Raw genomic sequence first — 13,008 nt, forward strand, 5'->3', positions numbered from 1 at the left:
CATGCCTATATTGTATAAACTTGTGCTTATTATCTTTAAGCTCGGTCTTGAGAGATTCCACAGCGTAGCAATCCTTGGATTTAATTCTCCAGAGTGGTTCATCTCAGCTGTTGGAGCTGTGTTTGCTGGGTAGGGTTATTTACTTTGCTTTTGTATAGGAATGTCCAGGTTTCTGTTTTGCTAGGTTTAGGAATTTGGGAAATTCGAAGTTGGTGCCACATCCTGGAGGTTGTGCTGCTGCTGATGAGCGTGCTCAGCAACCTGCTGGAGTCTCATAGCTCTCAATGTTATCTGGATTAGTCTATACACTCATAAATGAAAACTGTGACAGTTGCACAATCTTCTGTCACTAGAATGTGGGAAACAGATAAGACTCCCCATTTTGTGATATTTGTCTACCATGCACATATTGCAAGGTAACTTCAAGTGAGCAAAGCGACACATGAAATGCTCACTAGCCTGATTCCTTCTGTCCTGATGTTAATACAGTTTAGATTTTTACCTGTCAGTTTGTTCCTCTGACAGTGAAATTCAAACTGATAATTGCATACAGCTTGAATGGAAAGAGGACGAGTTTTTTAGCCACTTTCTGAGCTAACTCCACTGTAGCCTTAATCAGGCAAAAATACTGAATCCAAGTCTACAGCATCTTCTACTGAATTGAGTTCAGGGATTTATTTTGCGTATATTGTTCATGTATACCTGAAAACTTGAAACAAGCATGGCAGCTGTGATAATGTGTACTTCCACATCTTTATACCCTTCTCAGCTTTTATCTGATAACTTATTTGCTTTCTGCATATTAAATACATCTGTGTGTGCATATAAATATAAATGTATCAATATATGCATAAATATATATACACACACACAATTTTTGGATCTAGAGGGATTGTCACAGGAATATACACAACCAATTCTCCAGAGGCCTGCCACTACATTGCTTATGACAGCAAAACCAACATCATGGTTGTGGAAAATCGGAAACAATTGGACAAGATAATGCAGGTACGAGGTGGCTGAACAGTTACTTATAAGCCATATTTTCACCATTCTTGATGCTATATTGTTCCCAAATATCATATTTGCTACCTGTATCATGGAACCTTTCATGGCAGAGTAAGTTCAGAAGTCTGGCATCTGCCTTGGTAACCACAGCAGCAGTGGTCAACTTTCAGCTTGACCTTGCCCATGCCTTGATACGTACTCTTGATGCAGTAAGAGGGAGCACGCTGAAGAGCCACTTTTGGTGCAATTAATAAATCTTAAATCTTCTGGCTGAAAACAGTCTTTCTAGAGCAGACTGTGTATCTTAGCATCTTTTTTTAAATGAGACAGTTATGAATTAAGGGGAAATACTTGGCAGAGAAGGGAAGTGGGAGGTTTCTTCTGTCAACCCAATTACCATTTTGGCAGTATTTCAGTGGGGAAAAACACAAGATATGAATAACAAATTATAATAATTTTTTTAATCTAATAGATCTGGAATCGTTTGCCACACTTGAAAGCTGTTGTGCTATACAAGGATTCAATTTTGGAGAGACATCCAAATTTGTATACGGTATGTGAATGCTGGAACGGTTATTATTCTGAAGGTGTTAATTAGTTGATGAAGTTCTATCTTTGATCTGTGGAATGTCTGCCATTCAGAATGCATTGATGTCTTCCAGCGAGTGTATTCAGAAGCTTCATGAGTATATTCTGTTTAGCTTATAGGTGACTTGATGTTTGATGCTTGACATTTAAAGTGAGAGCTACCTTGCTTAGCTGCCTTTTGTGATAATGTTGGTTTGTTTGTTGTTTGTTTTTCAGTTTTGATTAACAGAACACCTGTAGGCTTCTCAGGTGAGAAAGTGAGCTCGTACCATTTAAAAAAGTTGTCTGCCAGCTCTAATCAAATCTGAATTGTGGGTAGTTGTACTGGATCCAGGAACATGAAAATGCATATACTTTTACAGATGATATTTACATATCACTTGCACCAAATACTTCTGGTGTCAGGCAACACGTGAAGAGAATAAACTACAGGCTACATAAAGAAGAGCACGTTTTCTTAGCATATGCAGAATCTTCAGATCACGTGGCAAAAATAAAGCAGTAAAACAGACAAATTCAGGATCAGAAAATTGAGTACAAGTTTAGCCTTTACCTTAACAGAAAATATTTTTATAAAAATATTTTTAGTATCTTTTAAAAATGTAATTGAAAATAGTTATATAAGAATACAAAGATCTCCTTTTTGAGTGCACTACAGATTATCAGAATCCAGTCTGAAAAATGTCTTAACAGCATCAAACTACTTATGCTATTTCACTCATAGCATGCTGTTTATAATACACAATGCTATAATAATGTACTTACTGATATTGAGCATTTTTACATTTAGTACAAAAATGGAACACAAAGAAGATATTGCTGCTTATATTTCATAGTGAAAGGAGTAAGGACTAGCAGATAATTCTGAAACAGCATTTGCTGAAACCTCAATGCTTGAGATTTTTGGAAGACAGAATTAACACATGGTTTAAAAGATATGTTTGAAATCAACTCTGTTCTGGTATGTTGGGCATATTTTCTCCATGGAGAGGGGTAGCTGTGAGGAACTCTGACAGTTGCCATAGTTCATATTGTGCAAAGGAGATACTGGAGATCAAATTTCCAAAGGCAGAAATAATTAATTATTATCTTTGATCTAAGGTACCTAAACCACATGGCATATGATAAAAGGGATTGCTATTTGACAGCTGAGATGTAATGAGCGATTGCTGCAGTAAGGACAGAGTTCTAGTTCTGTTATTATTATTCTCTAATTATTGTTTCCAGAAGGCAAACACAGTCAGTAGTGTTTGTGGCTGTTTGTAACTTTTGTAGTCCAGAAGGTCTGGAGGAGCACTTACTGTTGCAGGTACTGTTCCGTAAACAAAGCCTAGGCAACAGATATACAGTGATTAACACATTCTGGCATGAGAAGACAGAGTAAGGTCAGGAAAGCAGGAACAACTGTTAAGTTGTATAGAAACAATTACACCCTTGGCTGCACCAAACTTTCCAGAAGCTAGTTAAACAGAGCTGTATTCTGTGGGAAGAGATACTGTGCGATGAGTTCTTTACTTGCTGTGGAGCTGTGCTTTGTACTTACTCTCTTCCCAGATAGCTGATTTGGTAGAAGAAAGTATAAAACTTGAGACTGGTGGTTAGCAGCATCCTAGGAAAGCATTGTTACCCAAGAAGAGAAAGTCTAGGTACCACAGAGGCAACACTGCCAATGGCAAGGAGAGCTTTGAAGAAAAGAATGAACTCCCCTTCAGGCAGAGGGGGAGTTTTTAACCTCTGCTGTCCTTCACATCATCCCCTGTACAGCTACATGATCCTGGATATGGCCTGTAAGAAATTGTGAAGAATGGAGATGTTGCTCTATCTTGCTCTTGGATAACATAGTTCTGTAGCACTGTTTGAACCATCCGATCTTGATGGGAAGCCGACCTTTTGTTACAGACTTCCTTAATTTTTATTATACACTAGTTTTCAGTTAGCACTGAGATCAACAGTGTAACTAGCAGGGTATTAGGTACACATGGTAGATGTGTCCTAGAACAACCAGTGAAACAACCAATGAATTTAGAGGATAAAGCTCATCATGCTTCTCAGACCACTTTGTGCTGCACAAAAGTCCAACATCATGAAAGGTTTAGTTCATTCCAGATTGAAGCAAATTTGAATGGAAGCTGTGATCAGCATCATACGTTCTGTTTGCTGTTAAACAGCGGGGAATTCGGGTAAGCATTCATACATCTAGATGATGCTTTTGCCCAGAAGCTTTCATTCTTTTACTTAATATATTTATGTAGCGGACAGGGAATTAAAAGTGGAATGTGGTAAGTGTACTTCTAAAAATGTAGACCCAGATTCCTTTAAATAAGTCATTATCGTTCTAGGTGTCAGATAGTAACATAATTGTATTCTCTATGACTTCTACATAGTATGCATCTTGGATGAGGGAATAGTACTACAATTTCTTTTGGAGATGATGAAAAGACTCAGCAGCATAATTTCAGATGGTCTTTGTGCAGCTTTCACATAAGCATATTATATAACTTTATTGAGTTCTTAACACAGGCAGCTTCTGGGGAAACTTGCCTTGGAATTGTGTTCAGAGAAAGACATTGAACTTTTCTGCCTTTTTTTTTTTTAGACAGATTCAGCAACTTTGTGTTTTTGACTTGGAAGGAGTCTTATCCTGTGTTTTATGTTGCATGTTCTAGATGGAAGAGTTTCTGAAGCTGGGAGATGACATATCTGATGTTACTTTAGATGACATTATTAACTCCCAAAAGCCAAATCAGTGCTGTGTGCTTATATACACATCAGGAACAACTGGGAAGCCAAAAGGAGCTATGCTGAGTCATGACAATGTATGTACTTCAGACTTTTCCTTGAGCAGAAAAAATAGCAAAGTATGAGGATACCTGTTCTTGTGTTTTGAAAAGACTGCTACATACCGGAAGACTTTCAAGGCTCTAGTTTTGCAGCACAGATAGTGTATGACAAAGCAACATTGAGAATGCAGCCAGCTGGTTTTGTTAATGTATAAACGTGGTGAAAAATGAAACTCCATTCTAAGTAGCACTTCATAAGTTTGAGTGTAGTTTATTATGAAAATACACATTTTGTTATTCACCGTCACTTCTCTTTAAAGAATGCAGAAGCAATTACAGGTAGTGAGCAATCACTCGCATGTATGTAGTCAGCACAGAAATACCTTGAAGGAGAACATAGTGGACTTGATAGACAAAAAGGCTGACCTGGCATTGCAAATTCTATGCTCTTCTGTCTCAAAAGAGTCTGGTGTCATTTCCATGTTAGCTGCCAAACTATTCCTGGCTGATGATCACAAACGGGCTATTTTTATGTTGACCAACAGTGGAAAACATGCCTTGCCTGTAACTGCTGCTGCCTTCTTTAGTCAAAAGAAGTGTGCTACTGTCCGTGTGTAAAAACCAATGCTGAGTTGATCGCAGGCACTCACACAGATCAGCTATGAGCATGACTGCGTGCTGCGAGGCTTTGGAGGATAAAGAGGATGAGCAATCTGTACAGACACGTTTCAAGGACATTCCACTGTGCCTACTGTGTTTAAGACTCTGATAGCTGCTTGACCAATGCTCCACCTAAATTTGGAGTGGCCTGTTCTGACAGCATACTGCTTGCTAAAAGCTTTTCCTGAGAATCTCTACTTTTCTTAGGCGAAACATACTCTCAAGTTAACCTTCACATTTGTTTTGAAGGAAAGGATATACTGTGATAATGAGTATTGCATGTGATTTGTATTTTTTCCCTACCAAGTTGAAATAATTTCCTTTGAGCATCCTGACCAAGCTAGTTTAGATTAATTAGATTCCTCTAAGAAAGCTGTTTCCTTCTTTCTGTCATGAACATATGTTCTTTTCCTCACATCTGCACATGTGTGGGTCTTGAATGCACTACATTCTGATAACAAATGTATGTATATGTTGCATCCTTCAACTGCATCTTCTTAAATTAAGAATCAGAAAGAAAAGGGGGAAACACCATACAGTTTCACTAAGAAGTCAAGCAGGAAATCTTCAGCATTATTCACCCATGCACTTCTGCTTGTGTGTGTGGGGGAGGCCCTCTGTGTAACATTGCAGCGAATCTCCTGGAGGAGCAGGATACTGCTGCTATCATCCTTGTTTGTGCTTAGCCATGTTATGACAAGTACAAGGCAATCAGCTTGTTGAAGTTACTTAACTATCCTGTGTGCTCATTTATCACTGAGTAAATACTGTTATTTTTTCAGGTAGGCATATAGATGCATGCTAGTGAAAAGTGTCAGCATGATAGGAAGCGTGCACAGGAGGAAAACTGCAGAAGGCGGCCGATCACTTTTTATCCTTGTCCATCTAGCCCATGACTGTCTTCCTAACTGAGGCACTGGGGTGTGGGGAGTTGGTAGTGTTCATAAGCCAGTTAATCACATTTACTTCTGATATCTGCAAACCTTTGTTGCTATTAGATGAATTCGTCTTGCTTTTTACTGAGTGGCAGCAGAGGATTGACAACTTGGTATGTTGTCAAAGATTGCAATGTCTTCAACATGTTTTGTAAGCAGACTCTTCACAGTTGTATTAGCATATCATGAAGATCCTTAGTTTGTTTTAAAATGAAAAAAGTGTCATTTTTTATTTAAATAGATAACTTGGACGTCAGCACACTGCAGCAGAGCAGGAGATATGCAACCCGCAGAGGTCCAGCAGGAGTCCATAGTCAGTTATCTTCCGCTCAGCCACATAGCTGCACAAATATATGACCTGTGGACTGGAATCAAATGGGGAGAGCAAGTTTACTTTGCTGAGCCAGATGCTCTGAAGGTATCTGCCTTGTATTGCACCTGATTAAGATTGCACTTTTTTATCTAGGAAAACATCCAAAGGAGGAAATATGATCTTAGAAGAGGCACAGAAGATGAAGATTGAGAGTCTGTTATTTTAGGAATTACAGAAAAATGAAGTCCATTAGACTCATGATCCAGTGCTCTGAACTCCATTTACTTCTGTGGTGAAATTGCATAGAGTCTCTTTCTGCAGTTAGGAGTGTGCCTGGAACTGGTCCCTTGCCTGTCCCCACATAAAACTCATAACTGATACAACAGAGCTTGAGAATAGGTCAGTTCCAGTATTTTCCATGATTAAACAGCTAAGTTTACAATTTATGCTCACAGTATTCTGAATGTATGTGTAGAAATTTGTAGTCTAGATCAATAACTTTCTATTTTAGGCAGACAAATGGGCCTCTAACGTGGAAGAAGTGTAAGCAATTTTCGGGGGGAAATGAAGGCAGAATGCAGACTGTATCACCAAACCTCTTCTTGATGTGATGTGGACCTTCTGCAATGTTTTGAAATGATTTAATGATATTAACAGGGCAGTTTGATCAACACGCTAAAAGAAGTGCAACCAACATCTCACATGGGAGTTCCCAGAGTATGGGAGAAAATCATGGAGAAATTAAAGGATGCTTCTGCTCAGTCAGGATTTGTGAAGAAGAAAATGCTGTCATGGGCTATGTCAGTGAGCTTAGAGAGAAACCTGAACTGCTCAAGCAGGTATGTATTAATGAGAAATCCCTGCTGGTTACTGGTTTAAGTGAAGGGCATGAATTTGAGTGAACTGTGTGAAACAGGGAAAACTTTAATTGTGGGGGCAGCCCAGATATAAACTGCCTCATGACAACTTCAAGTATGCACCATGGGAGCAGTAACGCTTAAATGCAGACAAAAACTCATGGACTACCTCAAACCCCTGAATTCTGAGCTCTACATTATTATATCAGTATGCTACTCTGAATAACACAGGTGTTTTTCTCCATAAGAGTGCACAGGTACTGAATGTTAATTTGTTAATTAACAAATGAACTGAATTCACAATTCTTTCCTGTTCCAAAGTTCTTAAGATGGGACACAGTGAAGTATGAAATGGCTAACAGAATGTGATATTCCCAAATATGTGGTGCATTGATGGCAATTTGCTTGTCTGATCTTTCAGCTTCTTAGAAGAGTCTTGCAAATTTCTGATTTTAGTGGCATTGGTTCTCAGAGATTCTTTTAACTGATGAAGAATCAGTAGTACAAAAGCTTTGTCTTGTGCAGTATGGTTTTGTAGATGTTTTCTGGATTAGCAGTAACAGAAGCTGTAAGAGTTGGTGTTGACTTGCAATGAAAGATACTGAATAAATGATGAAAGAAAAAATGTTACTTGTTATTACTGATATGAGTCTGTCAACTTCCAAAAACTAATGACAAATACATATCTGAGAAAGCCCTGCTATTGATTTATGTCTTGCTAATTATATGGCTTCATCCAACTTACTGTTTCTTCCTGTTTCTTGTTTTCTACTCAGCAGTGACTTGAAACAATTTTGGACAAGGCTAGCAGACTACTTGGTGCTTGCTAAAATACGCAGTGCACTGGGTTTTTCTAGCTGTCAGAAGCACTTCTGTGGTGCTGCTCCTCTCAATACAGAAACTCTGTATTTTTTCTTGGGTCTGAACATCACCCTGTATGAAGCCTATGGCATGAGTGAGACCACAGGCCCGCATTGCCTCTCGGGGCCATATAACTACAGGCAGCACAGGTAACTTTACAGTTGTTATTATATTTCATTATATCAATGAGAAGTGTACTACCAAGTTCAGCAAAGATGTTACTGCTTTGAGGTCAGAAACTGAAGACATTGCCTCCATAGCATACCAAGTCAAGAGCAATGAAAATGATCTACAGCATTTTCTACAGAACAGTGTTACTAAGTGGGATGTGTAGTGCAGCACTGACCTATGGTAGGATAACTTTCAAAACAAAACCTCAAAGATACAGAGGGGGAAAAGCAGGAAGCATGAGCAAGATACACAGCTGAAAAGTGCCTACATATTCTATTGTGTTGGCCCCAGTAACTTATTTCATTCCTTTCAAACAGTTAGAGCAGGGTGTTACTAACTATTGCTTACATTTTGATAGGTTCAGGGAGTTGGTGTTGTAGATATCCTATCAATATCAAGTATTCCAGTGCCCCCTGTGTGTTTTCCTGCTCTTCCCCAATAGCTGTGGTAAACCAGCACCTGGCTGCAGAGTGAAATTAGTGAATGAAGATACAGAAGGCAATGGAGAAATCTGTTTCTGGGGAAGGACTGTTTTCATGGGTTATTTAAACATGGAAGACAAAACAAAAGAAGCCTTTGATGAGGATGGGTGGCTGCATTCTGGAGATTTAGGAAAACTAGACAAGGATGGCTTTCTCTATGTCACTGGAAGAATTAAAGGTAATGAGCAAAATCTTTCATCACATTTATAATTATCTAGCACTGTTCAGTCATATGTCAGGTGTGTCATGTCTCAGTTAGTGACTGCCTTCTAGTCACAGCTACATGAACCTAACAGAAAGTAAAATAAGCTTTCTGATGAGGAAACCATGGTGATCCCCATTTAGGGAAGGTTTCCTTCTAGTTTTTAATAGGGGGAAGATACCTTAGTTCCTACAGTGAGGCTGTCCATCTCCCAGACCTTTATTTGTGGTTAATAATAAGTGATATAAAATCATAATGCAGGTTTAGTGTGTTGTCTTTGATTTTAATGATCCTTGAAGCTGTCCAGTTTCCCTCTGAATCTTGCTCAGTTGCCTTAATCACACACTAGAATGTTTAGATGGTAACAGCAGACAACTTCATTATGTAAGTTACAGCGGTAGGTCAGAGCTAGGTTCCTCTGCTTCTTGTGATGCATTTACAGAGAATGCTGTTGGAATTTGGGAGCACAGGGCAATAAACTGAGGTGCTATTACAGCGCATAGTTTGAAGTCTCATGTGAATAAAACTGGTCATTGGTTACTTGAAGTACTTTCTCAAAATATATGCTCATAGAGTGAGATTTGTCAAAGATGTGTAAACTCAAGATCTAAAAACTGAGTAACTATAATAGAATGTATGATGAGTCACTAAGGGGATGACATGGGTGAATGAATTTGTCATAGAGTAACACAGTGTCCTGTTAGGCACCAGGACTTAAGTGGGTACTATTAATAGGCTGCACCAAATACAGTTACTTGGATTTTAATTTGCTTGCTTATCTGATTCAATTTTGTTTAGTTGAGTGGTTAGCACCACCTAGTCTCCTTCTGCCCTAACGTTTGTGTTGCACTCACATCTTCCTTGACTGCTGAACTAACAACTGTTACTCTACTTCTAGGTTAGGAAGACCGTCTGAGATAAAAGAACCATCTGTCCAGTTTACTTTTAGCTTTAATGTCTAAATAAGGTAAATGCAATAGAAGGTAGTAAAGGAGCTTCTCTTCTAGTAACTTGTTCCTTTGGTCTTAACAAGTCTTATGACTTGGTCTACTAAGCGTGAAACCATAGGTATTGCTTTTTGGTATCTGAGATCCAGAGAAGCTGTGAAGCCCAAAGACACTGCTAGAGAAGCCCAGAGGGGGAGTATCTGTATGCATGTGCAAAAAGTTGTTACAGTGACTACAGTTCTGTTGTCAGCTGTGACAAAGCTGACAATTCAGACTGAAAAATGAAGTGTCATGGAGCTTGTGAGAAGATTTAGGACAAAAAAAACTGGATTAAGACAAAAGGAGAGGAAAATAAAGTGAAAAGACCTCCTAGAAGTTCGGGTACACAACAACTTTGCTGTATTTCTGTGGTTTGACAGAAATCTCTTACTCCAGAAACGCTGTGCATGCTTCTTCAGATGCATGCACTGTGCTAGCTAGGGAGAGAAATAACATTCATAACTGTGAAATGAATGGCTACTCCATACCAGAATGCTGACTGTAGATTGGAAGTTATTTCTCATAGTTGCTCTTTACGGAGCAGTAGAGATGTTAAGGACTAAATGTGTGAGAGCTGACAGGGTGCCATATTTCCTTGATTACATCTACATTCTTTTACACTGACAAGGGAACCAAGAGGACTTAAGAGGAACCAACCCATTCCTTAATATATGCAGTAAGATGGATTATTACACACAGGGCTGGTCTGCCATTGGTCTGCATTATTTCTTGAAGCATGTTACTGAACTGCTGCCAAGACCATTATTTGAGGGCAGTGAGAAGCCACCGGTGTAATGAAAACAGAGTTGAAATTTGCTTAGATAATTCTCAATTTCATAGTGATTTCAATAGTAATATATGTTTCAAAATCAATGCATTCAAAAAGAGTTGAACATTCCCTTATCAGTAAAGTTAGTGTTACTATTGTTGTTTACAAATCTTAAAAATATAAAGTTGTCACTAAATGCATGTCATGTCAGAAGTAGGGCAGGAATGACTGCTTCCACCCTGAACTCCGTCTCTAAAATCTCACCTATCCCTCATCATGCTGCTCCTCTTTCTGTGTTAGCTTCTGTGCAGCTTTCCTACACTATTAACTTGTTTTCGTCTGACCCCTCTCGGTGGCTCTGAGAATTAGCTTCAATCATGATGTTAACCATGAACTGCTTTTTGGTGAGTTAATGGTGAATTAGAGTGAATCCTATGTTAGTCTGGAAGAGATGATTGTTCAAAGAAAATGTCCACATTATACACCATGTTGCACATATACATTGGATACTGCACTGCGCATATATATAAAATATGCACATCATTAACCTGTTACTGGATTACATGGAAAACATTATGCTATTTAAAACTCACACTGCGTGTATGTGGGGGCAAATGTGTTATATAAAGGGGGAAAAAGAACATTTAAGCACATCCTTGGAAAGCATCAGTATCTACAACTGTTGTTTTGAAGACAACCAGACTAAGAACTTAAAATAGGCTTGCTTCCCTTTGAAAACTATAGTTATCTGCTTATAAAAGTAAGAAAGGTAGAGCCATCCAGGAATTAGCCTGCTCTTTGTAATTAGATTTCAAGTAATAGCCTTTCTTTTTCTTTTGGTCTAGATTTGATTATTACAGCTGGAGGTGAAAATGTGCCTCCCATTCCAATTGAAGACGCTGTTAAAAAAGAACTCCCAATCGTTAGTAACGCCATGGTGATTGGAGATAAAAAGAAATTTTTGTCCATGTTGCTGACCCTAAAGGTATGCCAGTTTTAATACTGATTTCAGTGGAACTACACACCTGTGCCTAACAAAATGAGAAGGATTTTGAACTGTTAGAAGGAAGACCAAGAATTAAATGGGAAGGCGTTATTTCAAGAAAAGAACGTATGGCAACTGCAGGCCAAATTGTGATGGTCTGATCTTGTTCAGCCAATCACCTAGCCATAACATTTTATATTTAAAAGTTCTAACTTCAAACAATGCTTCTGACTCAAGCTATTTACATTATATCACAGTAATTCAGTGTCCCCCTACAACGATGGACTAATTTGGAAAAGCTGGTAGAAATTTAAGGTTGCTGGACGGACTTTAATTGATGTGTCTTTGGTCTGTTCATGTTATCTGCATATGAGCCAGAAATTTTTGCATTTGGTAGCTATGTAGAAAGAAAACTGAGCATTGTCATCTGTAGAGATTTCTGCTTTTTCAGGTTTATGGAATGTTTGAGTGTTGATGCTGGGCTGCTTTTATTCTTGCCAGCCAGGGAGAACCTTATCAAATAATCATTTAATAATGCCTTGTAGGAGTAAGCATTTGATGATTATCTTCATCTGATATTTTAGAGCGTCCTGGACCCAGATACATCGGATCCCACTGACATCCTCACTGAACAAGCTAGAGATTTCTGCCAAAAGATTGGTAGTAAAGCCACTACAGTATCAGAGATTGTAGCTACAAGGGATCAGGCGATCTACCAGGCCATTCAGGAGGGAATCAACAAAGTCAACATGAATGCCACTAATAGAGTTCATTGCATTCAAAAATGGATAGTGCTGCCAAGAGACTTTTCTATTTCTGGGGGAGAACTAGGTAAGATTTGCTGCCTTTTTTTTTTTTTAAAGCAGTCTTTCAGTATCTAAAGGGGGGGGCTAAAAGAAAGAAGAAGACAGACTCTTTAGCAGGGGCTGCTGCCACAGGACAATTGGAAATGGTTTCAATCTAAAGGGGGAAGATTTAGGTTGGATGTAAAGAAGGCTTTTTTACATAAGGATGGTGAGGCACAGGCACAGGTTGCCCACAGAGGTGGTGGATACTCTGTCCTTGAAGATACCCAACGTCAGGCTGTGGGGCTCTGAGCACCTGATGGAGCTGTGAGTGTCCCTGTTCATTGCAGGGAAGTTGGATTAGATGGCCTTTAAGGGTCCCTTCTAACTTAAATGATTCTATGATTTACACTAAAGGTGTACACACAGTAGAGGGGCTGCTGATTTGTAAGTATCCAAATACAGTTCTGTTTGTCAAATTCTATGTATGATCACTGGATTGAAGGAAGGAAAGTTAAGCAGCGTTTACAGAATACAAAACCTGGAGTTTTTGCTATGCATACATATGTAGAAGTCTGTGGTCATTTAAGTAAGTACAACATTGTAGCTAAGTTTGAAATTGCTTT

At 38.8% G+C, this 13,008-nt stretch overlaps 1 protein-coding gene across 12 annotated transcripts in view; it reads left to right on the forward strand.

Moving 5' to 3' along the window:
* The window catches only part of ACSBG1 (acyl-CoA synthetase bubblegum family member 1), a 37,291-nt gene that overhangs the window by 19,122 nt on the left and 5,161 nt on the right, over positions 1 to 13,008 (forward strand). For 7 of the 12 annotated variants that reach the window (XM_046899236.1, XM_046899237.1, XM_015278947.4 and 4 more), the window contains 10 exons: positions 41 to 129; positions 888 to 1,008; positions 1,481 to 1,561; positions 4,263 to 4,412; positions 6,213 to 6,389; positions 6,942 to 7,123; positions 7,918 to 8,151; positions 8,616 to 8,833; positions 11,458 to 11,597; positions 12,182 to 12,428. In XM_046899236.1, coding sequence (XP_046755192.1) covers positions 41 to 129; positions 888 to 1,008; positions 1,481 to 1,561; positions 4,263 to 4,412; positions 6,213 to 6,389; positions 6,942 to 7,123; positions 7,918 to 8,151; positions 8,616 to 8,833; positions 11,458 to 11,597; positions 12,182 to 12,428 — 1,639 coding nt within the window. The remainder of the gene's footprint in view (positions 1 to 40; positions 130 to 887; positions 1,009 to 1,480; positions 1,562 to 4,262; positions 4,413 to 6,212; positions 6,390 to 6,941; positions 7,124 to 7,917; positions 8,152 to 8,615; positions 8,834 to 11,457; positions 11,598 to 12,181; positions 12,429 to 13,008) is intronic. The other 5 variants (XM_015278945.4, XM_025153911.3, XM_040706799.2 and 2 more) reach the window with 4 other exon arrangements.

Source organism: Gallus gallus, chromosome 10 (genome assembly GCF_016699485.2).
Source record: "Gallus gallus isolate bGalGal1 chromosome 10, bGalGal1.mat.broiler.GRCg7b, whole genome shotgun sequence".
In the NCBI taxonomy this organism is placed as follows: Eukaryota; Metazoa; Chordata; class Aves; order Galliformes; family Phasianidae; genus Gallus; species Gallus gallus.